The sequence below is a fragment of the Crocuta crocuta genome, unplaced genomic scaffold, assembly GCF_008692635.1.
Source record: "Crocuta crocuta isolate KB4526 unplaced genomic scaffold, BGI_CrCroc_1.0 scaffold87, whole genome shotgun sequence".
Classification (NCBI taxonomy): Eukaryota; Metazoa; Chordata; class Mammalia; order Carnivora; family Hyaenidae; genus Crocuta; species Crocuta crocuta.
Window position 1 is genome coordinate 2,529,093 of NW_027532166.1, and position 22,335 is coordinate 2,551,427.

General features: G+C 36.8%; 1 protein-coding gene across 1 annotated transcript in view; it reads left to right on the forward strand.

Moving 5' to 3' along the window:
• Window positions 1-22,335, forward strand: part of ERC2 (ELKS/RAB6-interacting/CAST family member 2) — an 885,144-nt gene that overhangs the window by 250,316 nt on the left and 612,493 nt on the right. The window contains exon 4 of the mRNA XM_077776719.1: window positions 10,294-10,449. Coding sequence (XP_077632845.1) covers window positions 10,294-10,449 — 156 coding nt within the window. The remainder of the gene's footprint in view (window positions 1-10,293; window positions 10,450-22,335) is intronic.

Below are 22,335 nucleotides of genomic sequence, written 5' to 3' on the forward strand. Positions count from 1 at the left end.
TCTTGAAACTTAACTCTCTTATTTTCTGTGACTTTTCTATGACTTCCATCAGTTTTACACCTTCTTTTTGGTGATTCCTGTACTGTTTTCTCTTTTCTCCATTCTTAACCCTAAGAATTCTTTCACCAGCAGGCTGATGATCTATCATCTCTAGTATCTCAACTCCCATTTGGCTTCTATTTTTATTATTAAGTTTCCAAAGGCTATCTTGTTACCAGCTTATAAATGACTCCCAGTAAGACCCAAGTACAAACTCGTAGCTTGATTCTCAAGAGGGCTTATCATTAAGCCCCTCTTTCTTTTCTTTTCTAACTTTTCTGCAGAAAAAAAAAGTGATCTGTACTTTTTAAGTAGTCCTGTATTCTTATTCCTCCCCTTCATACATAATTCATACTTCTTCTTTTGTTCTTTCAACTTATGTTAATTAAATATTATGTGCTGGACACCATGCTGAGTACTCTTTACTTTGCACATGTTATTATTTTTGGCCAGAAAGAACTTCATCTTCTCTATGATAATCTTATTCTTATCCATCTCTAGACCGTATATCAGGGGATTTTCTGGAGTTTGTTGACTCTGCTATGGTGGTCTTACCCATTTCTGACCTCTTTCTGTAGATTTGTAGAATATTATATCTAAGTATTTTGTCATGCTGTCACTTTTGTGTTAAACTCTTCTAGTTGCAAGTGGCTGAAACCCTGCCTGAGATTACTGTATTTTGGAATTCTGGGGAGTGGATAGTTAAGATATAGGTGTATCTAGCTGTTCAGATGTTATAAGTTTCCAGTCATTGAGGCAGATTCTTAATCATGGTATCAAAGAAGGCCATAACCAGCCACAGGGCAACATTTTCCTTATCAGTCATAATCAGAGAAAAAGGAGAAACAAAAACTCAGAAAAGGAGAGGCCCCTGAAATTATATCATTCCCCTAAACGGACTCTGATTGGCCTTGATGACATAATTAGTTCACCCTAGATCAGTCAGTATCCTGAGAATCCATGGTACTTACCACTGAGCAGGGTCACATGTGAAAATCCCACTAAAATCACAGGGAGTTGGGGAGATGCAGTTCCTAAGAGGAAAAGAAGCTGAGCAAACAACTAAACTGTAATAGATAAATGCTACAGCTAGAAGTAGGAAGAAGGTAATCTTTGTAGAGACCTACTGTGTGTTAACTATTATTCTGAAAGGTCTACATGTTGTCAGTGACATAAATCTTATAACAACCTTATGTTATAGGATTAGTAAGGTTAGAAATATGCTCACAAAGTTAAACAGGGTGGACTAAATAAGAAGCTACTGTCTTTTACATGTGTACCTTACAAAACTGGGGAATGGGTGGGGACTTAACTGTACTGTTATTGACTTATGATAATAATAATAAATCTTTACTCTCATAGGGGAGGTTCCATGATAGGTAGCTTGCATGCATTATAGATCGCTTGTAATTTTCATGGCATGGTCTTAAGCATGGTCTTATTTCAAAGAGGCTCAGTATCTTGACCAGAGATGTAAAAATCAGGATTTACATCCAGGTTTGTGACTCTCTAAGGGTCAGGAGGATTTTTAAAAAATGTTTATTTTGAGAGAGAGAGAGTGAGCGAGAGAGGGAGAGAGAGAGAGAGAGCACATGGGAGGGAGAGGGGCAGAGAAGGAGAGAGAGCATCCCAAGCAGGTTCCACACTGTCAGTACAGAGCCCAGTGCTGGGGCTGGATCTCAAACTGTGAGATCATGATGTGAGCTGAAATCAAGAGTTGGATGCTTACCCAGCTGTGCCACCCAGGTGCCCCCACGAGGATTGTTTTATCTTCAGCTCTTATTTTTTTTCCAGACTTGAGTCTATTAACAACAACAACAACAACAACAACAACAACAAATTTGTACATGTAGACCAAAACCTCAAAGGTTGCGTGGTGTCCAGAAAGGAACACAACAACAACAACAACAAATTTGTACATGTAGACCAAAACCTCAAAGGTTGCATGGTGTCCAGAAAGGAACACAACAACAACAACAACAAATTTGTACATGTAGACCAAAACCTCAAAGGTTGCATGGTGTCCAGAAAGGAACACAACAACAACAACAACAAATTTGTACATGTAGACCAAAACCTCAGTGGTTGCATGGTGTCCAGAAAGGAACACTGGAGACACATCTTTTGCCCATGGATCATTAGCAATGTGCACAGAGACAGGACAACAGAAAGGATGCACTCCTGAAGCATGGGCTTCATGAAGAATAAGTCAGAAGTAGGCAAATTAAGCCATGGAAAGAAAACTCATAGCACCCTCATTGCTTGGAACTTGATTTGATTCTGTGCTTTGTACATTTTGCTGTAAAGAACTAGGTACCATCTGAACAAGCAGAGAAACACAAAAAATAATACTACTGCTAAAAACAGCATATCCCCTGCCATCTTCTCATGTAGGTCACCATCTTTTTACAGTTTTATAAGGCTCAAGAAGGTGAGTTACTATTTTTTTTTTTTTTTTTTTTAGTTTTTCCTTCTAGCATGCTTTAGGCCAAAGTTGACTTCTTTGTGGAGTGCTTGACTTGGGCTCACAAAACCACGGCTAATCCCACACAGTAAATGCTTCCAAAGTCAGGGCGTTCCTCAGATAGTCTAAGACCAAGGGCTGCTCAGTTATGTTTGCAACTACAACTAGATGAGTTTTAAAAGTTAAGCCTTTAGGAGCCTCTGTGGCATCCAGTAATAATAGTTTAGAATTTTATTCTAAATAAAGTATAATATAATTAGGTTGGGACGCTTCCTGAACATTAGATCACGTCTTCTTCCTTAAACCAAATTGGCTCTAAGTTTGTTGATCAATGTCCATAGACTGATATGTGATCACGGTGAGGTCCATGCTCTGTAAAAACTTCTATATTTTCTTTCTTGGCCTCATATTAAAATAAAACCAGTAATTCTTACTGTATTTGTAAGAAAAGCACATTGTGACACTTAGCAATAACATAATTGTTACTTTATATGACTAAATGATACTGCTTTTTTGATGTTCCACCCACTCATCATTTCAGTGTTCACAGTTCCTGGAGAGGAATTGAAATCTTTTTCTTGCTTTTTAAGGGTAACATAATGTTTGACAAATACAAAAGGATGATAAAGGCATCTGGACTGACAAAGATGCTCCAGAAAGTTTCCTCCCAGGGTTGTCATACACTTGGAAAGGTCTTGAGAGTAGGTTAATATTTTTCAAAATGTAATTGGCTTATAAAGTTGTCTTGGTCTCGTCACTGGCTTATAAAGTTGTCTTGGTCTCTTCTGCATTGGATAGTCTTGTGCCTGTGTATGCTGGATACCTGTAGTCATTCAAAACACCCAAGTCATCTGAGAACCTTGTGAAAATGCAGATTCAGATTTAGTAGGTCTTGGTTGGGGCCTGAGAGTCTGCATTTCTAAAATACTCTCAGGTGATGTCAGTGGCGCTGGTCTGTAGACCACACTTTGAGTAATAGTGATCTAGATTATACTCCATGTTAGAGAGAGAAGGCTGCCATAAATCTTGTTAAGATCTACCTAGTATCTCAGATACCTGGCAATGTGATTAGTACCCAGTAGATGCTCAGTATGTATTTCTGGAAAGAACGAGAAAACTCCCTGTGTCTCAGTTTACTATCAACTGTAGCAGACATGTCCTAGAAAAATTCGGAGGTTAGTAAAAAAAGTAAAAAGATAAAGGAGGATTAAACTTATTTCAGTCTTCCCACCTGACTTTTATTCTCATTGCTGTACTGTATCACCTGTGGGAGAGTGCTAATCATTATGGCTGGCTTAAGAATCAGCAGGTGGCTGGGGCGCCTGGGTGGCTCAGTCGGGTCAGACTTTGGCTCAGGCCATGATCTCATGGTTCGTGGGTTCGAGCCCCATGTTGGGCTCTGTGATGACAGCCAGCTCAGAGCCTGGATCCTGTTTCAGATTCTGTGTCTCCCTCTCTCTCTGATCCTTCCCTGTTCATGCTCTCTCTCTCTCTCAGAAATAAATAAAAAAAAAAATTAAACAAATTAAAAAAAAAAAGAATCAAAGAGTTAGCAGGTGGGCCTGTTGGGTTGATGGCTGCTAGGGGTTCCAGTTCCAGTGGTTTATATATTAGTTGCCCATCAAATACCTATTTTATATCTTTTGAATGCTAGATGTAAAATAGTCTTGAGCATGAATCTTTAAGTCAGAGTTATAATCTGCAATTTATGTATAAACTTTTTATAAGTATTATGAATGTGTGGAAAGAAATGATTTGAAAGAGATATTCAGTTCAGATAATTTTTCCTAACTAATAGGGAATGGAATGAACACATTTCAGCTTTTTTTTTCCTCCTCTTGAAACTCCCCCCCCCGCCATGTTACAGTTCTTAATGAAAATATAATGTAAAAGCAAAACAGTTTCATGGTTGTCCTATCTCAAGACTATTTGAAAAATGTCACCCGTGACATGAAGTGGTAGGTCCTAAGAATATGGGAGTCTATGTTCTTTCACTACTCTGGGCTCACAGCAGGCACTCAGTAAACCAATGTTGAGTGACAGAAGCCAACAAGGTGATCTGGATATTTAAGCACCTAATTATTTTAAGTGGGGGATAATCATGGCAAGTTTTCCCTTGAAGAATACAAATCATTGTTTTGACTCTTCACTTAGTATATAACTCTGAGCTTAATTCAGTCATTAAAATCCTAATTTGTTTTCAATAATTGACTTCTAGAGGAATAATACTGAGAAAAATAAAATTAAATAGAATACTTTGCTATAGGACTTCCAGAGCCATTAATGCTGATGTGCATAGGGGATCCCCAGTAAGCATTTCTCAAACTTATTCGACTTTGCAATCCCCTTATCACAGAGTTTTTCTGTGGATTTTAGGAAAAGCTGTTCTGTGTAGTATTTCACTTTCCCCATCTCCAAGGGAGGTCCATAGTTATCTGCTTTGAGAGTTTGCTTATTTAAACATAATGAATACTTGAAAATCACTCCATAAATTATTTAAAAATTTTGGTGATAAATAACCTGTAAAGATGTTCAGATGAGGGGCGCCTGGGTGGCTTAGTCGGTTAAGCGTCCGACTTTCGCTTAGGTCATGATCTCACAGTTCGTGGGTTCGAGCCCCGCGTCGGTCTCTGTGCTGACTTCCAGCTCAGATCCTGGAGCCTGTTTCAGTCTGTAACTCCCTCTCTCTCTGACCCTCCCCTGCTTGCGCTGTCTCTCTCTCTGTCTCTCTCCTAGAAATAAATAAAACATTAAAAAAAAATTAAAAAAAAAAAAAAAAGATGTTCAGATGAAGGAAATTGGTGATTGGGAGTAAATGTTGCTCCACCTTCTAAAATTTCACTTTTTAGCATTATGTCGTCATTTCAGTTTTTTTTTTTCCCCTCTCTACTCTAGGTTAGTGCTTACAGTTCTTGGGATGTACAGTTAGTATCAGTTTGGCAGGGCAATACACCACATTGTGCCATATTAGGACCTGTGAGGTAGCTGCCTTCCATAGTTCCTAAACATATACGTTTATAGTAATTTGTCTTAGTTTTAGAGATTTGAAAAAAGAGAAAGAGATAAAATTTCTTCTTCCTGAATTCCTCAAACTGAAGCAGTGGAGAAGCTGTGACTGTGGCAGACATTTTGCCTTTGCCTTTGTTTTTCATACTTCTATTTCCTCATGTCTTTCTCTGCCTCATTATTTTCAATATTTTCTTTGGCACAGTCAGTATGCACCATCTTATATATCTATGTATTTTGTATGTCTTCCCCTCTCTAGATCTTTTTTTTTATGTTTTATTTATTTCTGAGAGAGAGAGAGAGAGAGGGAGAGACAGACAGCGTGAGTAGGGGAGGGTCAGAGAGAGAGAGGGAGACACAGAATCCGAAACAGGCTCTAGGCTCTGAGCTAGCTGTCAGCACTGAGCCCCCTGCAGGGCTCAAACCCACGAACCCCGAGATCATGACCTGAGCCCAAGGTGGACGGTCAACCGACTGAGCCACCCAGGCGCCCCTTCCCCTCTCTAGATCTTAATGACATTTCCTATCTCCTTTTCCCTATGCTCAAGATTTCAAGTATGAATTCTGTTGATCTAAACTTCTTAAAGAATAGAAACCTAAATAAGGACAGAAAAAACTATAGATTGTTATTAAAATGACTTCTAAAACACCCCCTTTCTTTTTTCTTTTCTTTCTTTCTTTTTTTTTTTAGTATTTTGGGAACCTTGGCTTAAGGGAAAAAATTTGTGAGGAAGAAGAAAGTTGTTAATTTAAGAAAATTTATAAAAGTTAAACATTTTATGTATGTATGTATGTATTTTTGAGATTTATTTACTTAGATTCAAGTTAGTTAACATACAGTGTAGTATTGGTTTCAGGATCAGAACCCAGTGATTCATCACCTACATATAACACCCAGTGTTCGTCCCAACAAGTGCCTTCCTTAGTGCCTATCACCAATTTAGCCCATTTGCCCTACCTACCTCCCTTTGTGTGTTTTACTGTTTAGTGAAATTTTAATTCAGATATTTTTTTTCATTTCACAAAACTTTCTATCTTAACCCTGTTCTGATCTTTCTTTTTTTAGTAATTTTTTAAAGTGCAGTAAAAAGCTCCTGCCAACCCAGTTAGAAGTTGACAGCTGTGGTTATTGCTAACTAAAGCCCCAGGATTTGACCAAGGGGAAAGCTGAGGATTTCTTCTCCTCACACCTGTGTGATTGACACCTGAAATTCTAAGAGTATGAAAACATTAAGGTGTAAGACATGAGGACCACAAAGTGTATTGCACATATGTCTTTATATATACATGTATATACATACATACATATAAATATGCTCACTTCAGACTTGGGTCTGAAATACCAGAAGATTTTGGGTTAGAAAAGCATGGATATAGGTCCTTCCTTTCACACTTAACTTACAGTTAAACTCTTGTAAAGATTGTACTTAGATATTTGTAAATGCTGAAAGATTGTATTTCAAAAAGAGAAAATCTCTGTCTTATTTACTAGGGCTTTAATTGATATCTTCTAATATATCTTAAAGTAATAATATAATCCCAAGGCTTTCATGGGCTTAAATAAAAGTATTAATATTGGGTATATTTGGGTGATGGGATTGTGTACAGTCATAATTATCTATATAGCTTTTCAAGTTTTCTATAATGAGCATATTTTAATTTTATAGTCAGAAAAATGCTGATTTAAAATGATTCCCATTTGAGAAGGCTGTTGTAAACACTTAGTTCTTTTCCACAGCCTTTTATTATTTTTATTATCCAAATTATTTATTTTTGTATAAATATATATTTACATATGCATAAAATCCAAATTATTTATATATATCTAATNGTTTTGTGGGTAGATTCTGTGATTCATCACTTATATACAACACCCAGTACTCATCCCAATAAGTCCTCTCCTCAATCCCCATCACCCATTTCCCCCTCCCCCCAGTCCCCCATCAACCCTCAGTTTGTTCTCTGTGTTTAAAAGTCTTTTATGGTTTGCCTCTCTCTCTCTCTGTTTGTAACTATTTTTCCCCTTCCCTTCTCCCCCCCCCACCCCATGGTCTTTGTTAAGTTTCTCAAATTCCACATATGAGTGAAAACATGTGAGATCTGTATTTCTCTGACTGACTTATTTCACTTAGCGTAATCCCTTCCATTTCCATCCACATTGCTGCAAATGGCAGGATTTAATTCTTTCTCATTGCCAAATAGTATTCCATCATAGTTATAAACCACATCTTCTTTATCCATTTGTCAGTTGATGGACATTTAGGCTCTTAACATAATTTGGCAATTGTTGAAAGCGTCCACAGCCTTAAAAAAAAGTTTATTTATTTTTGAGAGAGAGAAAGAGTGTGAGTGGGGAAGGGGCAGAGAGAGAGGGGGACAGAGGATCCAAAGTGGACTCTGTGCTGACATCAGTGAGCCTGATGTGGGCCTTGAACTCATAAACCGTGAGATGATGACTTGAGCTGAAGTTGGATGCTCCACTACTGAGCCACCCAGGTGCCCCCTGCAGCCTTTTTATTATTGCTGCTCTTTTACCTACAGAGTTCTCATACTTCAGAACTCAAAAGAGTCACTAAAGATGTCTCCCTACATTCATCAGCTTGGGCTACTATGAGAAAATGCCACTTCTCGGGGGGCTTAAACAGAAATGTATTTTCTCCCAGTTCTAGAGGCTGGACATCCCAGATCAGGATGCCAGCAATGTTTGTTTCTGGTGAGGGGGTCTCTTCCTGGCTCACAGATGGCTACCTTCTTGCTGTGCCCTCACATGGCAGAGAGAGAGAGAAAACAAGCTCTCTAGTGTCTCTTTTGACAAGGGCTTCATCCTCATGACCTCATGTAACCCTGATCACCTCCCAAAGGCCTCATGTCCAAATACTGTCACATCTCCAGCACATCAGGGGTTAGAGCTTCAACACAGGAATTTTGGAGGCACATAGACATTTAGTCCTTGACACTCCCTTCACTCAACCTGGCCACATACAAGATTTCTAGAAATTGCATCTAAAAATAGAAAAATCCTGGCAGCAGTACATAAAACATGAGTGATGGTTATCTCTTGATGGTAGGGTTAGAGAGGATTTTCTTCATTTTCTAGGAATTTAAAGTGTATTACTTTTATAACTAGAAAAGATAACAATAATATTATTTTTAAAAGGAAAATGAAATGCTATAGGATGTAACATTCCATAATCTTGCAGATTTTAGAATCTTTTTATTTCATCTTCTTGAGGTTTTTCTGAGAATTGATAAAAACGTCTTCAGCACTTAAAACACTTGACTGTTTGCACACAGTGGCACTGGATAAGTAATTGTTTCTCCTCATTTTCCTCCATTTAATGATGATGACATGTAATGATTATTCTATTGTTGCACGAAGACATGCCATTGGCCGTATAATATAGGAAATTAAGGTAGAAAATAGCCACAAAGTCAGGACAGATGTATTTGTTGCAAAGTTTTTCCTATGAGTTAGTTATAAATAGAATAGACCATTCATTGTCTTTATGTTTGGAACTCTTTAGTCTTTTAGATTCTTGAAAATTAATTGGTTAAAAAAATGAGATTATGATTTGTTTTTCATTAACATTCAAATACAGATGTAATATCAGCTCCTTGCATCTGTACAATAAAGGAGAGGTAGATAGGGAGGAAACTTACAGCTAAACTTTCAATGTGCTTCCTTTCCAAGACTGATTGGAGTTTAATATCTGAGGTTGAGAAAAGGTTTTAATCTCCTTTAAGAGCTCTGTCTTCTCGGGATGCCTGGGTGGCTCAGTCAATTAAGTGTCCTAGTTCAGCTCAGGTCATGATCTCATGGTTTGTGGGTTTGAGCCCCACGTCGGGCTCTATGCTGACAGCTAGCTCAGAGCCTGGAGCCTGTTTCAGATTCTTCAGCTCCCTCTCTCTCTGGCCCTCCCCTGCTCATGCTGTCTCTCTCTCTCTCTCAGAAATAAATAAAAACATTAAAAAGATTTTAAAAAAAGCTCTCTCTTTTTCTAACACCTCATTTCTTACTATGCTTTTGTGTACAGACTCCGTCATTTCCTTAAAAACATTCCCTATGGTTGTTTTTTCCCCGCAATCCCACATTTGAGTGTAATATTTCTAGTTTTTAACTCCAAAAGTCAGTAGATTAGAAATGTCCTGCAAGGTGGCAGTGTTTTTTGTCACTTAGGGAGCTGCTTGCCAAATAGATCGACATTGTGATATTTAGCGACCTAAATTTTCAATATTTAGTATACCAGTCATACTAAGTTAGGATTTAGTTATTTAATTGCAGTGATGTCTGTATTCTAGACGAGAATTCTTCTCCTTATTAGATTTTAATTTCCTTCTCTCTCAGAGTGAATTCCAAGCATGCCTTATAAAACCAGCCATAGAATGTACACATGAACAAACCATTTTTGTGTTTATAAGTAGACTAGAAATTGTGCACTGGTTAACTATATCTGAAATTACAAATTTGTCCACTTAAATAGTGTTTTTTTTAAACACTTCAGATCACTTTTATTCTTGTTGCTTTGATAATCTGATTCCCAGATATTAGACAAACATCTCTAGGCAACTCTTCATGTTGTATTGACATACGATCTTTATTGGGAGCTGAAAAAATAATCTCACAAACAGTCCTTGGAAGTGAAAAACATAAATTGTTCTGAATTCAGGGCTACGTCTATACCATAGTTAATATATTACTCCCAAAATTACTTTCTGAAATTCTGTTTTTATAATACTGAAAAAACAATTTTCTCTCTCTCTCTCTCTGTCTCTTTTAACAACAGGACACAAAAATTGCTTCATTGGAACGAAACATAAGGGATCTGGAGGATGAGATCCAGATGCTAAAAGCCAATGGTGTGCTGAACACTGAGGACCGTGAAGAAGAGATCAAACAAATAGAGGTTTACAAAAGTCACTCCAAGTTCATGAAAACCAAGGTATGGTCCAGTGTTATAAACTTTTATACTCTTAATGTGACTGGAAAGTTATGATTTACATACATACTTTCCCCAAATAACCACATAACTGTTTTTATATGATATGAAATATATAGACAGTAATGAAGAACACAGAAGATTTTTAGTTCAGAAGTGTAGATTCTAAAAGGAAATCAGGGAACATTTTTGTTCAAATTTCTACTTACTAAGGTGTTCAAGATTTTCTAATGAATAACTTTGATGTCTTGGGAATTAACATTTATTTTAAATAGTCCCCTCTCTTCCAAATTTCCTGAATTTTCATAAGTTTGCTATTTTGCAAAGTTTCTATCATTGACAAATTTTGACCCATCCCTAAGAAGCTGAATGTCTCAAAAGGTATTGATTTTGGAAGCCAATTTAACTCACTTCAATGGTATAAAGGCATTTTAGTGTTAGCATAGTGTTTAAGGCAGAACTGATTTTGCATCCCAATGCTTAAATTCACTTAAATCATTCAGTTTCTTTAAGCCTCAGTTTCTTCATCCATGAAATAAGAATGGGAAAAAGAAAAGTACCTTCATCATCGGATTGCTTTCACAATTCAAAGAGATTATACCTTTAAAGCACTTAGTCCCTTGACTGATCTCTAGAAAGCATTCAGTAAATGACAGACATTGTTGTTGATAGTGTTATTATTATAGGGTATCTGTTGCTGTGGAATATTTATAAATAATAATTATAGTAACCCATTCTATTAATTTGTATTGGTATTCCCAGTTTTAAAGAATTTGGCTTATTATTTTTCAAAATTAAACTTTGGGCTGCAAATGAACCGAACAGCTAAATGTCTGTTATTTTTACTTATGCATAATTATTAATTTATGAATAGCCCCAAATAGGTCTTTTGAGAGTTTGAGATGCTTTTATTTATCCCTGAATTTAAACCATTTTGCTTTTTGAAATAATAACCACACTAATTTTTTAAAATTCTTTTTTCTTTTTTCTACTATGTGTTCTTAAACACCCCCTTCTTGTTCTAAATTTTACCTTTATTGGTTGTCTTATAAAATGCAGCACAGTTAAGAGTAATGCAGACTTCTGTGAGGAAACAGTGGAGGTGGAGAGAAAAAAGTGTTTAAATGATAGTATGATTTTTATCGTTGTGAAATACATGCATATTTGTTGCAGAGAATTTGCAAATTATAGAGTGGAAATAATAATATCCAGCATCTACTTTACCATGTATGTCTCTGTGTGTGTGTGTGTGTGTGTGTGTACGTATGCGTTTCTCCAGGGAAAAAACAAAAATTTTGCTTATTTCTGCCAACTTTCCATTTATAAGTTGACGTTGAGATTATGACTAAAGCTTTGGATCAAGGAGTCAAGGGAGATCTGAGGAGAATGTCTAGTTGGTTTGAATGTAACCTTTTCCTTTCAAGGAGTTCCACAAAATACAGAATGGGCTGCCCTGTTCAGCCTCCCCCCGCCCCCCCACTTCTAGTTTCTTTTTTGTGGTCCTTTCCTCTCAGAGAGTTGAGCTGGGGTACAGCAAGCATAGTGGTAGGGTGGCCTGTGACCATATGATGACCACTCACCACTCACTCTTGGAATGAGGCTATGAAGATATGAGTGAACTCAGAATGTTTGGGCAAACTATTGTTTTGACTTAAGCCTTTCCTCCCATCCTGTCATTCAACAGTGGAAGATAGTTCAAGCCACTTCTACACTAAAACTGCCATCAAATTTGTCCAGGTGAATAAAACATATATTTATATGGTCTTTAGCAAGCAACTCTTTACCTTTACTAGCCCACAGGTGTCTTAGAGACTATCGGTCCCTGAGTTGGTTTTAACTTTTAATGTCTGGTTACTTTTTAGAGTTCTTCCAAAAGTGGTCAGGTCAGAAGGATGTTTGAGGAGAGAAATGGGATAAGGGGGGAAGAGTGCAAGCTGACACCTCCAGTGGATTCTGGTAGATCTCTAGCCTGCCTTTTTTAGTTGAATGGCCTTGAGGAGTGAGTTATGTCACTCATCTACTTTATCCTTCTATAAGATGGGGCAACACCACAATCCTTAGAGGGAGACCTAGGGGTTTAAATGAAATGATGTAATTAAAATGCCTGGCTCTAAAAGGTAATACCCATTATTATTGAAGAAGCATTTATAATTACTGAATTATATTTGATAATAATAATAATGATAATAATAATAAATGACGTATGTGGCTTGACTAATGGGGAAAATGGATTTCTAAGAATATAAATAAAAATGAGTTTTATAATATCATGCAGATATCCCTTATAGATTGATTAAAAATAGCTAGAAAATATTAGAATAAGTTTTAATATTTTCCCCATTGAAAAAATGTTCTTATTGGATTGAACCGTAACATTTATTGCTTATACTTCATATCATTACTTCAATTGCTTATTTTTCTTATTTCTACTTTGAGAACAGAGCATGATTCCTTATTTAAATCTGGGTATGGTCTGGCAGGCCTATTAAGACATAGCTATTGGTAAGCATTTAGTCCTGAGTGCTTTGTATTTTGTGTTTTATGGGGTCCCAGAGGCTGCGTGAACTGATTCCAGTTGGGTGAATCATTTGTCATGGAACTTGTTAAATTTTAGAGGCATGGATTGTATCCTTTAAAATTGGATTACTAGCATAGTTTAAGGTCCATTGTGGCCTATTTGGATAACTTTTCTACAAAATTTACATGAATATGTTGCTAGTCAACATCATCACAGATAACGAGTTAATTCTTGAAATAGTTGTTTATACACATTGATAGAAAAACTATTTAATGTCAGCATTAGAGTCTTTCACTTATGCAGAGTTCTATGGATAAAGCTTTCAGTGGTGGATTTTTGAGCTCTGTGGTCCTCAAAGACTTACTAAACCTTGGTTTTAGCACATGACACTGAGCTAGCTACTGAGGGGCTCTAAAAGTAGTACATATTCAAAATATTTTTCACTTCAAAGCCAATACTGACTACTTATTTGGGAAAGTAAGAAATGTACTAGAAAAACTACACCAAATATTTGATGGGAGGAAAGTCCACTTCTGGCTGGTTTAATGAAAGTCATTTAGGCTTAGTGGTTTTTTTAAAATACATATCTATGTATGTATGTATGCATGTATTTATTTATATTTTTTATTTTTATTTTTTATGTCTAAATAACCAGATTGTCAAAACACCAATGACAGGTATGGTGAAGAATGCAAACTGAAATCAGTGACTGAGCAAACCTAGAAGGATAAGTAAAAATACCATCCAACCCCAATTCTACACAGAGGAGGAAGTGGGAAGAACCCAAGTCTGTGTGAAATGGCAGATTTTCCAAAAAAGAAAAGAAATGTTAGATGTAAAGTGCAAACACCTAGAGGCTCTGTAACTTACTTCTGTAATTAAGAAATGTAGTTTTGAAACTCATTGAGTTTAGTGAAGCAGTGATAGAAATGGAAATCAGAAAGTGACTTTGGATCCCATCTAGCAAAAAATGCTGGATTTGAGGCAGGGATAGCTGATTTTAGAAATGTTGTTTTAATGGTCTATAAAGGCTCAGGGTCTTGGAAGAACATTTCAGAAATTCTTATGAAATGCTGCATAAGGAGGGGAGTGGAACTCTGGGAACCAAATCTGAAATTGCAGCTATATGTTATTTCTTGGTGCTGTTTGCAATGACTATACAGAAAGCTTTTTATTTTGGGTTAAAAATATTTTTTTCTAATGGTTGTTTATTTTTGAGAGACAGAATAGAAGCGGGGAGGGTCAGAGAGAGAGGGAAACACAGAATCTGAAGCAGGTTCCAAGCTCTGAGCTGTCAGCACAGTGCCCACTGCAGGGCTTGAACTCATGAACCTGAGAGATTGTGACCTGGGCTGAAGCTTAACTGACTGAGCCATCTAGGTGCCCCACTTTTTAAAAGTGCCCCAGGGCACTTCTTTTTACCTGGTGTTCTGGAGAGGCCCCTTCTGAGTGATTACTGTTTGCAAAGACAGCAAGCTTGGAAGTGCTCTTGAATCTGAGTATTTCTTTAATAGAGATCTAAAATGAGTTCTATTATGATTATTTGGAACTTTACTACTTTGAAATAAAAAAAAAAATAAGGGGCCCCTGCGTGGGTCTGTCAGTTAAATGTCCGACTTCAGCTTAGGTCATGATCTCACAGTTCAGTTCTTGGGTTCCAACCCAGCATCTGGCTCTGCACTGACAGCTTAGAGCCTGAAGCCTACTTCAGACTCTGTCTCTGTCTCTCAAATATAAATAAACATTTAAACAAATTTTTAAAAAAAATGAGATACAAAAATTCAACCTGATTATGAAAAAAGTCCTAAAATTGGATAAACACATAATTATGTTCTCATTTGATTTTTATGGGGAAAATTTTAGCTGATAATTGTTTTTATGTCCCATTGGTGATAAAATTGACTTAGCATTTGATTGCTCTTCATTAACAGGCCATGACCTCAAATCAATCTCAATCTCATTATTTGCTCCAAGTAGGTAATAAAGGCAGCTAATAATAGTTCTTGTATACAAATCATTTTTAGATATAAAAGTATATTGAAATGGATTATTTTAAATGTCTTGATGAAAATTTGATGTGGAGACAATGTTGTGGTATGTAAAGAAGTGCTGCTTGCATTAATTATTAAATGTAAAAGCTTTACTCCATTTTACCTCCATTTGATCCTGAACACATGACTGGGACTGGTAGGGGCTCTTGAAAACTTTGTGATTAAGTTAAATAGTGGTGAAGACCCTAACTGCTTTTATAAATATGATATCATAGAAAAACCATGACAAAACATGTTTGCAAAGTTGGAAGGTGAATTGCAAAAATGTAGAAGTAGAGTTTGGACTCTCAACTTATGCAAAGGCATGGATATCAGACATAGTTGGCCAGGAATGAAATTCCTGCATCTTGCAAATCCTTTGGCATATGCCCATTTTCCCTGAGAACTGAGACTCTGGGAGGCCTCTTGGGCCTCCAGTTTCTAGAAACTCCAATTTCTGCTCTTAACTCCAAAAACTTAGAGGACTCAGACTGTGAGGACAGAATCTAGAGGTCATGGAAAGCATGAGTTACCTTCAGGAGCACTATTAAACTTTTAAGAATGGAATATACCAAGTAAATAATTATTTTTCTGGTAGGGAAAGAATGATGGCATCCCCTGTTCTGTTCAAGGCTTTGTTTCCAGTGTAACACATTTTTCATCTACTGATCTCAGTACTTTTGTATTAGTCACTCCCTCTCCCTCTATTTTCAGAGTTTGCCAAAGACACCACTCTGCTGTCTTAGATCTCCTCTTCTATTCTGAATTTGTAGCACATTTTCTTATTAACCTCTGAAGGATTACAAACCTCATAACCCAAACTGCATGATAATAAGTGTATCATTTTCTAGACGTGAGGGCTGTATTTGCAGTGAAAAAGAAGCTGTTTTCCTTGGCAAGGGAGTGTTTTCAGGGTGTTGGTTGTGTCACAGACGTGAGCGGTGGAAGAACTTTCAGACGAGATGAAGTGTTCCTGATGTCCACATGGAGTTCATATAAAGCATGTGATGTAATTCCGATTGGCTTTTCTTCTTCCCATCACGGAGACAGACCTTCCCCAGCCTCAGTTCTCATGTATGTTTGATTGCATCACTTTCCATTTTTATTGAGTTTATGGCTATAAAAGAGGCAAAAGGCATATTTTTTATGGAAGAATATTATTTTCTACCCTGTAACTATATTCCCCTTAGAAAAGCCCTCCTCTGTTATTGTCTGCATAAAATATTTATTTAAAATTTACCTCATAGCCGTGATAGTCTGAAGGCTATTTAAAGCAACTGTCTATTTAATATTTATAGACTGAAATAGTTTTATCATTATCAATCTGTTTTTATTAAATAAAGTTAGGAGTATGTAGAACCTGTCATGTTCTTTCTTCCTATTAAATACCATTCTGTTGATCAAGTTATTTTCATTCAAATTTCTCTCTCAATACCCCATTACCACACTAGATTTCTACTCTGATATTTGTAGAAGTTAGCCCAGATCATTCTTTTATACTATAAACATCATCTTTGCTTAGGCATGTAAAGTTCAAAGGTTTTTTTAGCTTTAAGATGGATCAGTTTTATATGTGGAGTCAACTATATACTGTGCTGTCAGCTGCAACTGCATGTGATTTAGAACAATACTTCATGTGAAGTATGCTGATTTTGGGGTACATGGGTGGCTCAGTTGGTTAAGTGTCTGACTTTGGCTCAGAACATGATCTCACGGTTTGTGGGTTCGAGCCCTGCGTCAGGCTCTGCCTGGAGCTTGTTTCAAATTCTGTCTCTCTCCCTCTCTTTCTGCCCCTCCCCTGCTTGTGCTTTCTCTCAAAAATAAGTAACTAAACATTAAAAAAAAGAGAAAAGAGGGGCGCCTGGGTGGCTCAGTCAGTTAAGCATCTGACTTCAGCTCAGGTCATGATCTCACGGTTTGTGGGTTCGAGCCCCGCATCGGGCTCTGTGCTGACGGCTAGCTCAGAGCCTGGAGCCTGCTTCAGACTCTGTGTCTCCCTCTCTCTCTGACCCTCCCCTGCTCATGCTGTCTCTATCTCTCTCTCAAAAATAAATATTAAAAAGAAAAAGAAAAGAATGCAGATTTTGCTGAACACACAGATTTAATTTCTTTTGTAATTTTAGTCCTAATTTAGATTTTCCCTTTTTATTTATACTCAGTTCTTATTTAATGAGTGAGAGTGAGAGAGCGAGTGAGCGAGAGAGATGGAACTTACTTTTATTGCAGGTAAAAATGATAACAGACTGAGGATTCATTAAATTATAAAGAAGAAAATTTGTCTCATGTACTGCATATACCTGATCAGTGCCACCATCTGTTCACACATACTCAGAGAAAATTGATAATCAATCACAAGTCCCTTTCAGTGAATCTTTAAGCATAGTCAGAATCCTTTGCATGACTGCCAGTCACTACCAGATCTTTAAATTTGGCAAGCCAGATAAAACCTATTTGTCCCCATGGGGCGCCTGGGTGGCTCAGTCGGTTAAGCGTCAGACTTCAGCTCAGGTCATGATCTCACAGTTCATGGGTTCGAACCCTGCGTCAGGCTCTGTGCTGACATCTAGCTCAGAGCCTGGAGCCTGTTTCAGATTCTGTGTCTCCCTCTCTCTCTGACCCTCCTCTGCTCACACGTGCTCTCTCTCTCTCTCTCAGAAATAAATAAAAAACATTAAAAAAACCCAATTTGTGCCCTTGATCTAGTCTGATTTCATCCTGCAAATGAGAGTCCATCTCAACTTTGGTAGTAAATTGCATAGCCTGAAAAATTACAAAGGTGGACGTCTTACTTCTTTATATATACTCCACTCCATTCATTCTTAGCAGTTATTGTTGGTAGCTTGGTTCTTGTTTATGCAAGTTTTAATTGCTGAAAAGAATAAAAAATGCTGGATGAAATATATTTTCAAAAGATATATTTAAAAATGTACTTATGAACTGTGAAGTTAGGAAGAATCTCAAGGGCCAAAACTAAGCCAAAGCAGAGGGCTGGAGTGATGATGGAGCACTGGTTCTGTCTTCTTGTTGGCATCTGCTAGATAGGTAAACTTGAGCATTAGTTTCCACAGTCATGGGGACATTGAAAGAAAAAGACAGAAGCCTGAGTCTGTTCAAGAGGAAGAGTCAAGTAGGAATTCCACTACCACTTTAAACTGGGATCCCAGACAGCCACACTGTTAGTACAAGGGTAAACTAAAAATCTCCCCACTATACTTTTCTTCCACCTAGACTAGGGGATCCAGGGAAAATTATCTATTTTAAAACTTTGAGTCAAATGAAAGGTAAAAAAAACAAAAACAAAAAGGAAACTAGCTTTTAGAATCCATAACCACAGATGGCCCTTGCACCGATGTACAAGCGAGGGCCAAAAACTTTTGATCCAAAAACTTTTAAGTAGAGAATGGAGTTTAAAGTGGTCCTTGGTTGATAGTGCCCCAGGTATTGACAGAGACAAATGCTCTGAAGGCCCACATGTTCAAGTTAGTCCTCAAATTTTGTCTCCGGATAAAATTCCAAAAAACATGAACACACAGTAAAAATCTTTTAAAAATCAAAAATTTGAAAAAAACCCAAGCTACCATAATTGATAGCTGGTAGAAAGAACAAACAGCAGAACCAGAGGCAAGGACTTTAGAATTGGGAGCTTTAGGACAAATACTATGAAATAAGCATGCTTAATATGTTTAAACATATAAAAGAAGGGATTAAAATATGAACAAAGGGAAAGAAACTATAAAGATGTCAAGCACAAGTCTATAAAGGACTTATTAAACTCAGCACCCCAAAAAGCAAATAATCCAGTGAAGAAATGGGCAAAAGACATGAATAGACACTTTTCCAAAGAAGACATCCAGATGTATAACAGACACATGAAAAAATGTCCAACATCACTCATCATCAGGGGAAGAAATACAAATTAAAACCACAATGCGATACCACTTCACTCCAGTCAGAGTGGCTAAAATTAACAACTCTGGGAATAACAGATGTTGGCAAGGATATGGAGAAAGAGGGTCTCTTTTTCACTGATGGAGGGAATACAAACTGGTACAGCCATTCTGGAAAATAGTATGGAGGTTCCTCAAAAAATTAAAAACAAAAGTACCCTATGACCCAACAATTGCACTACTAGGTATTTATCCAAGGGATACAGGTGTGCTCTTTCAAAGGGGCACATGCACCCCATTGTTTATAGATGTGCTATTGACAATAGCCAAAGTATGGAAAGGGCCTAAATGCTCAATGACATATGAATGGATAAAGATATGGTGTGTGTGTGTGTGTGTGTGTGTGTGTGTGTGTGTGTGTATGTATGTTTATATATATATGTTTTTGATATATATATATATCAAAAACAGTGAAATCTTGCCATTTCCAACTATGTAGATGGAGCTAGAGGGTATTATGGTAAGGAAAATTAGTCAGAAAAAGACATGCTTGGGGGGAGGGGTGATGAACTAAATGGATAAGGGGCTTTAAGGAAGACACTTGTTGGGATGAGTACTGGGTGTTATACATAAAGGATGAATCACTGGAATCTGCTCCTGAAACCATTGTTGCACTATATGCTAACTAACTTGGATGTAAATTAAAAAGTAAATCAATAAATAAAATTAAAAGAATAAAGAAAACCAAAAAATGTCTAGAAATAGGAAAATATAAAAATGGAAATTTAAAAGTTTAATGAATAGGTTAAACTGCAGACTGATCATAGTGGAAAAGACATTTAATGAGCTAGAAAACAGAGTAGAATGAGGTAAATAAAAGATAAAAAGATGAACTACATTAAAGATAAATTAAGATATATAGAAGACAGAATAAGAAGGTTTGACATCTGTCTAATCAGAGCTCCAGAGAAGAGAAGAGAAGAGAGATGGAGTAGGGACAAAATCACAACACCAAAGCCATATTTGAAGAGCAGAAAGCTGAGAATTTTCCAAAACTAATGACAGATACAAGTCCATAAATTCAGGACTCTCAGAGTGCTGCAAAAGAGAAAAGAAATCTGCCTATTTATATAAAATCTCAGAAGCAAAGAAAACGTTTTAAAAAGTCATTAGAGGGGCGCCTGAGTGGCTCAGTCGGTTGAGTGTTGGACATTGACTCAGGTCATGATCTTGCAGTTTGTGAGTTTGAACCCCCGTGTCAGGCTCTGTGCTGACAGCTTGGAGCCTGAAGCCTAGTTCAGATTCTGTATTTCCCTCTCTATCTCCTCTTCCTGGCTCACACTCTGTCTGTCTGTTTCTCTCAAAATTAAATAAACATTAAAAAAATTTTAAACAGCAGTTAGAACATTTGTCCAAAGTAGATATATGAATGGGTAATAAGTATATGAAAAGTTGTTTAATATCATTAGTTATTAGAGAAATCAAAACCACGATGACATTTCATACCCACTGGAATGGTTATAAGTAAAAAGACAGACTAACAAGTTTTGGTGAGAGTATGAAGAAATTAGAATGCTCATATGTTGGTAATGCAATGTAAGACGGTGCAGTCATTTTGGAAAACAGAAGTTCCTCAGTATGCTCAATGTATAGTTATCATATGGCCTAGCAGTTACACACACACACGAGAAATAAAAACATATGTCCACACAGGTTTCCATATGAATGTTCTTAGCAGTGTTATCCGTAATAGCCAGAATATGGAAACAGTGTGAGTGTCACTCAACTGGTGAATGGATACACAAAATGTGGCATATTCATTCAGTGTAGGACTACTCAACAATCAAAATGAATGAAGTACACATACATACTACAATATGGATGAACCTTGAAATGTCATGCTATGTGAGAGAATCCAGTCACAAAGTACATATATTACAAGATTCCATTTATATAAAATTCCCAGAATAGGCCAATTCATAGAGACAGAAAGTATATTACTAGTCGCTTATGACTAGGGGTAGAGGCTCGGGAATATAGAGAAAGATGTCTAATCGTTATGGTGTTTCTTCTTGGAATGAAGAAAATGCACTAAAATTTGATTATGATGATGGTTGCACAGTTCTGTGAATATACTAAAAACCATCAACTGTGTGCCTTAAGTGGTTGAATTATATGGTGTGTAAATTATATTTCAATAAAGCTATTTAAAAAAGTAGCTAATAGAAAAAAATCACATTACCTGTTAAGAATTGAATTTGAAGTGATAGCCTGACTTCTTAAAAGCTTCTGTTAGCCAGAAGATGGCTTAGAGAAAAAAAAATCTCTTAACCTAGAAAATTACTTTTAATACTCAGCAACAACATTAAAAAAGGAATGACCTTGAGATATTTTTAGACAAAAAAATTGAGCTTGCCACCAAAAAAATCCCACTAAAAGAAATTTAAATGATTCATTTCAGGTAGAAGGAGATTCCAAACAGAATGTCTAAGATGAAGGAATAATAATGAACAAAGATGGGGACAAATGGGGTAAATCTAAACAAACATGGACTGTAAAAAAAAGTAATGATGAGGGGTACGTGAGAGGCTAGGTTGGTTAAGTGTCTGACTTCAGCTTAGGTCATGATCTTATGGTTTGTGGGTTTGAGCCCTATGTCAGGCTCTGTGCCGACAGCTCAAAGCCTGGAGCCTGCTTTGGATACTGTGTCTCCCTCTCTTTGCTCCTCCCCTGCTTGCAGGCTGTCTCTCTTGCTCTCAAAAATAAATAAACATAAAAAATTAAAAAAGAAAAGTAATTTAAATAGGATAGCACTGGGGCACCTGGGTGGCTCAGTCGGTTAAGTGTCTGACTTCGGCTCAGGTCATGATCTCACGGTTCATGGGTTTGAGCCCCATGTCAGGGTCTGTGCTGACAGCTCAGAGCCTGGAGCCTGCTTCAGATTCTGTGTGTGTGTGTCTCTCTCTCTGACCCTCCCCCTCTCTCTTTCTCTCTCTCAGAAATAAATAAAAACATTAAAAAAATTTAAAAAATAGGATAGCACTAAAATACGTGACAGCAGTAATGTGTATGTCAAGGGGATGGTGGCTAAACTGAAAATGTCATAGGATCCTTATATTTTTCTGAAAGAAGGTAAGCATAGATTGACTTTAGACTTAACTAAGTTAAAAATGTAAGTGAGTTATACTTTCTGGGTAATAACCTGAAATAAAATAAATATAAATAAACATAAGTTTTAAATGAGTAGAGACAAAAAAAAATAGCATAGGAAAAACATCATTCAAAAGGCAAGAAGGAAAAAGAGAGAAAAATATAAATGGCACTATATTTGGGAAACACAAGGTAGTATGATTGAAATAAATCACATGTATCTGTAATGATAATAAATGCTCCATTTCATTTTATCAGACAGGTTAAGAGAATCTGGATATATGTTATTTACAGGAGACATCTA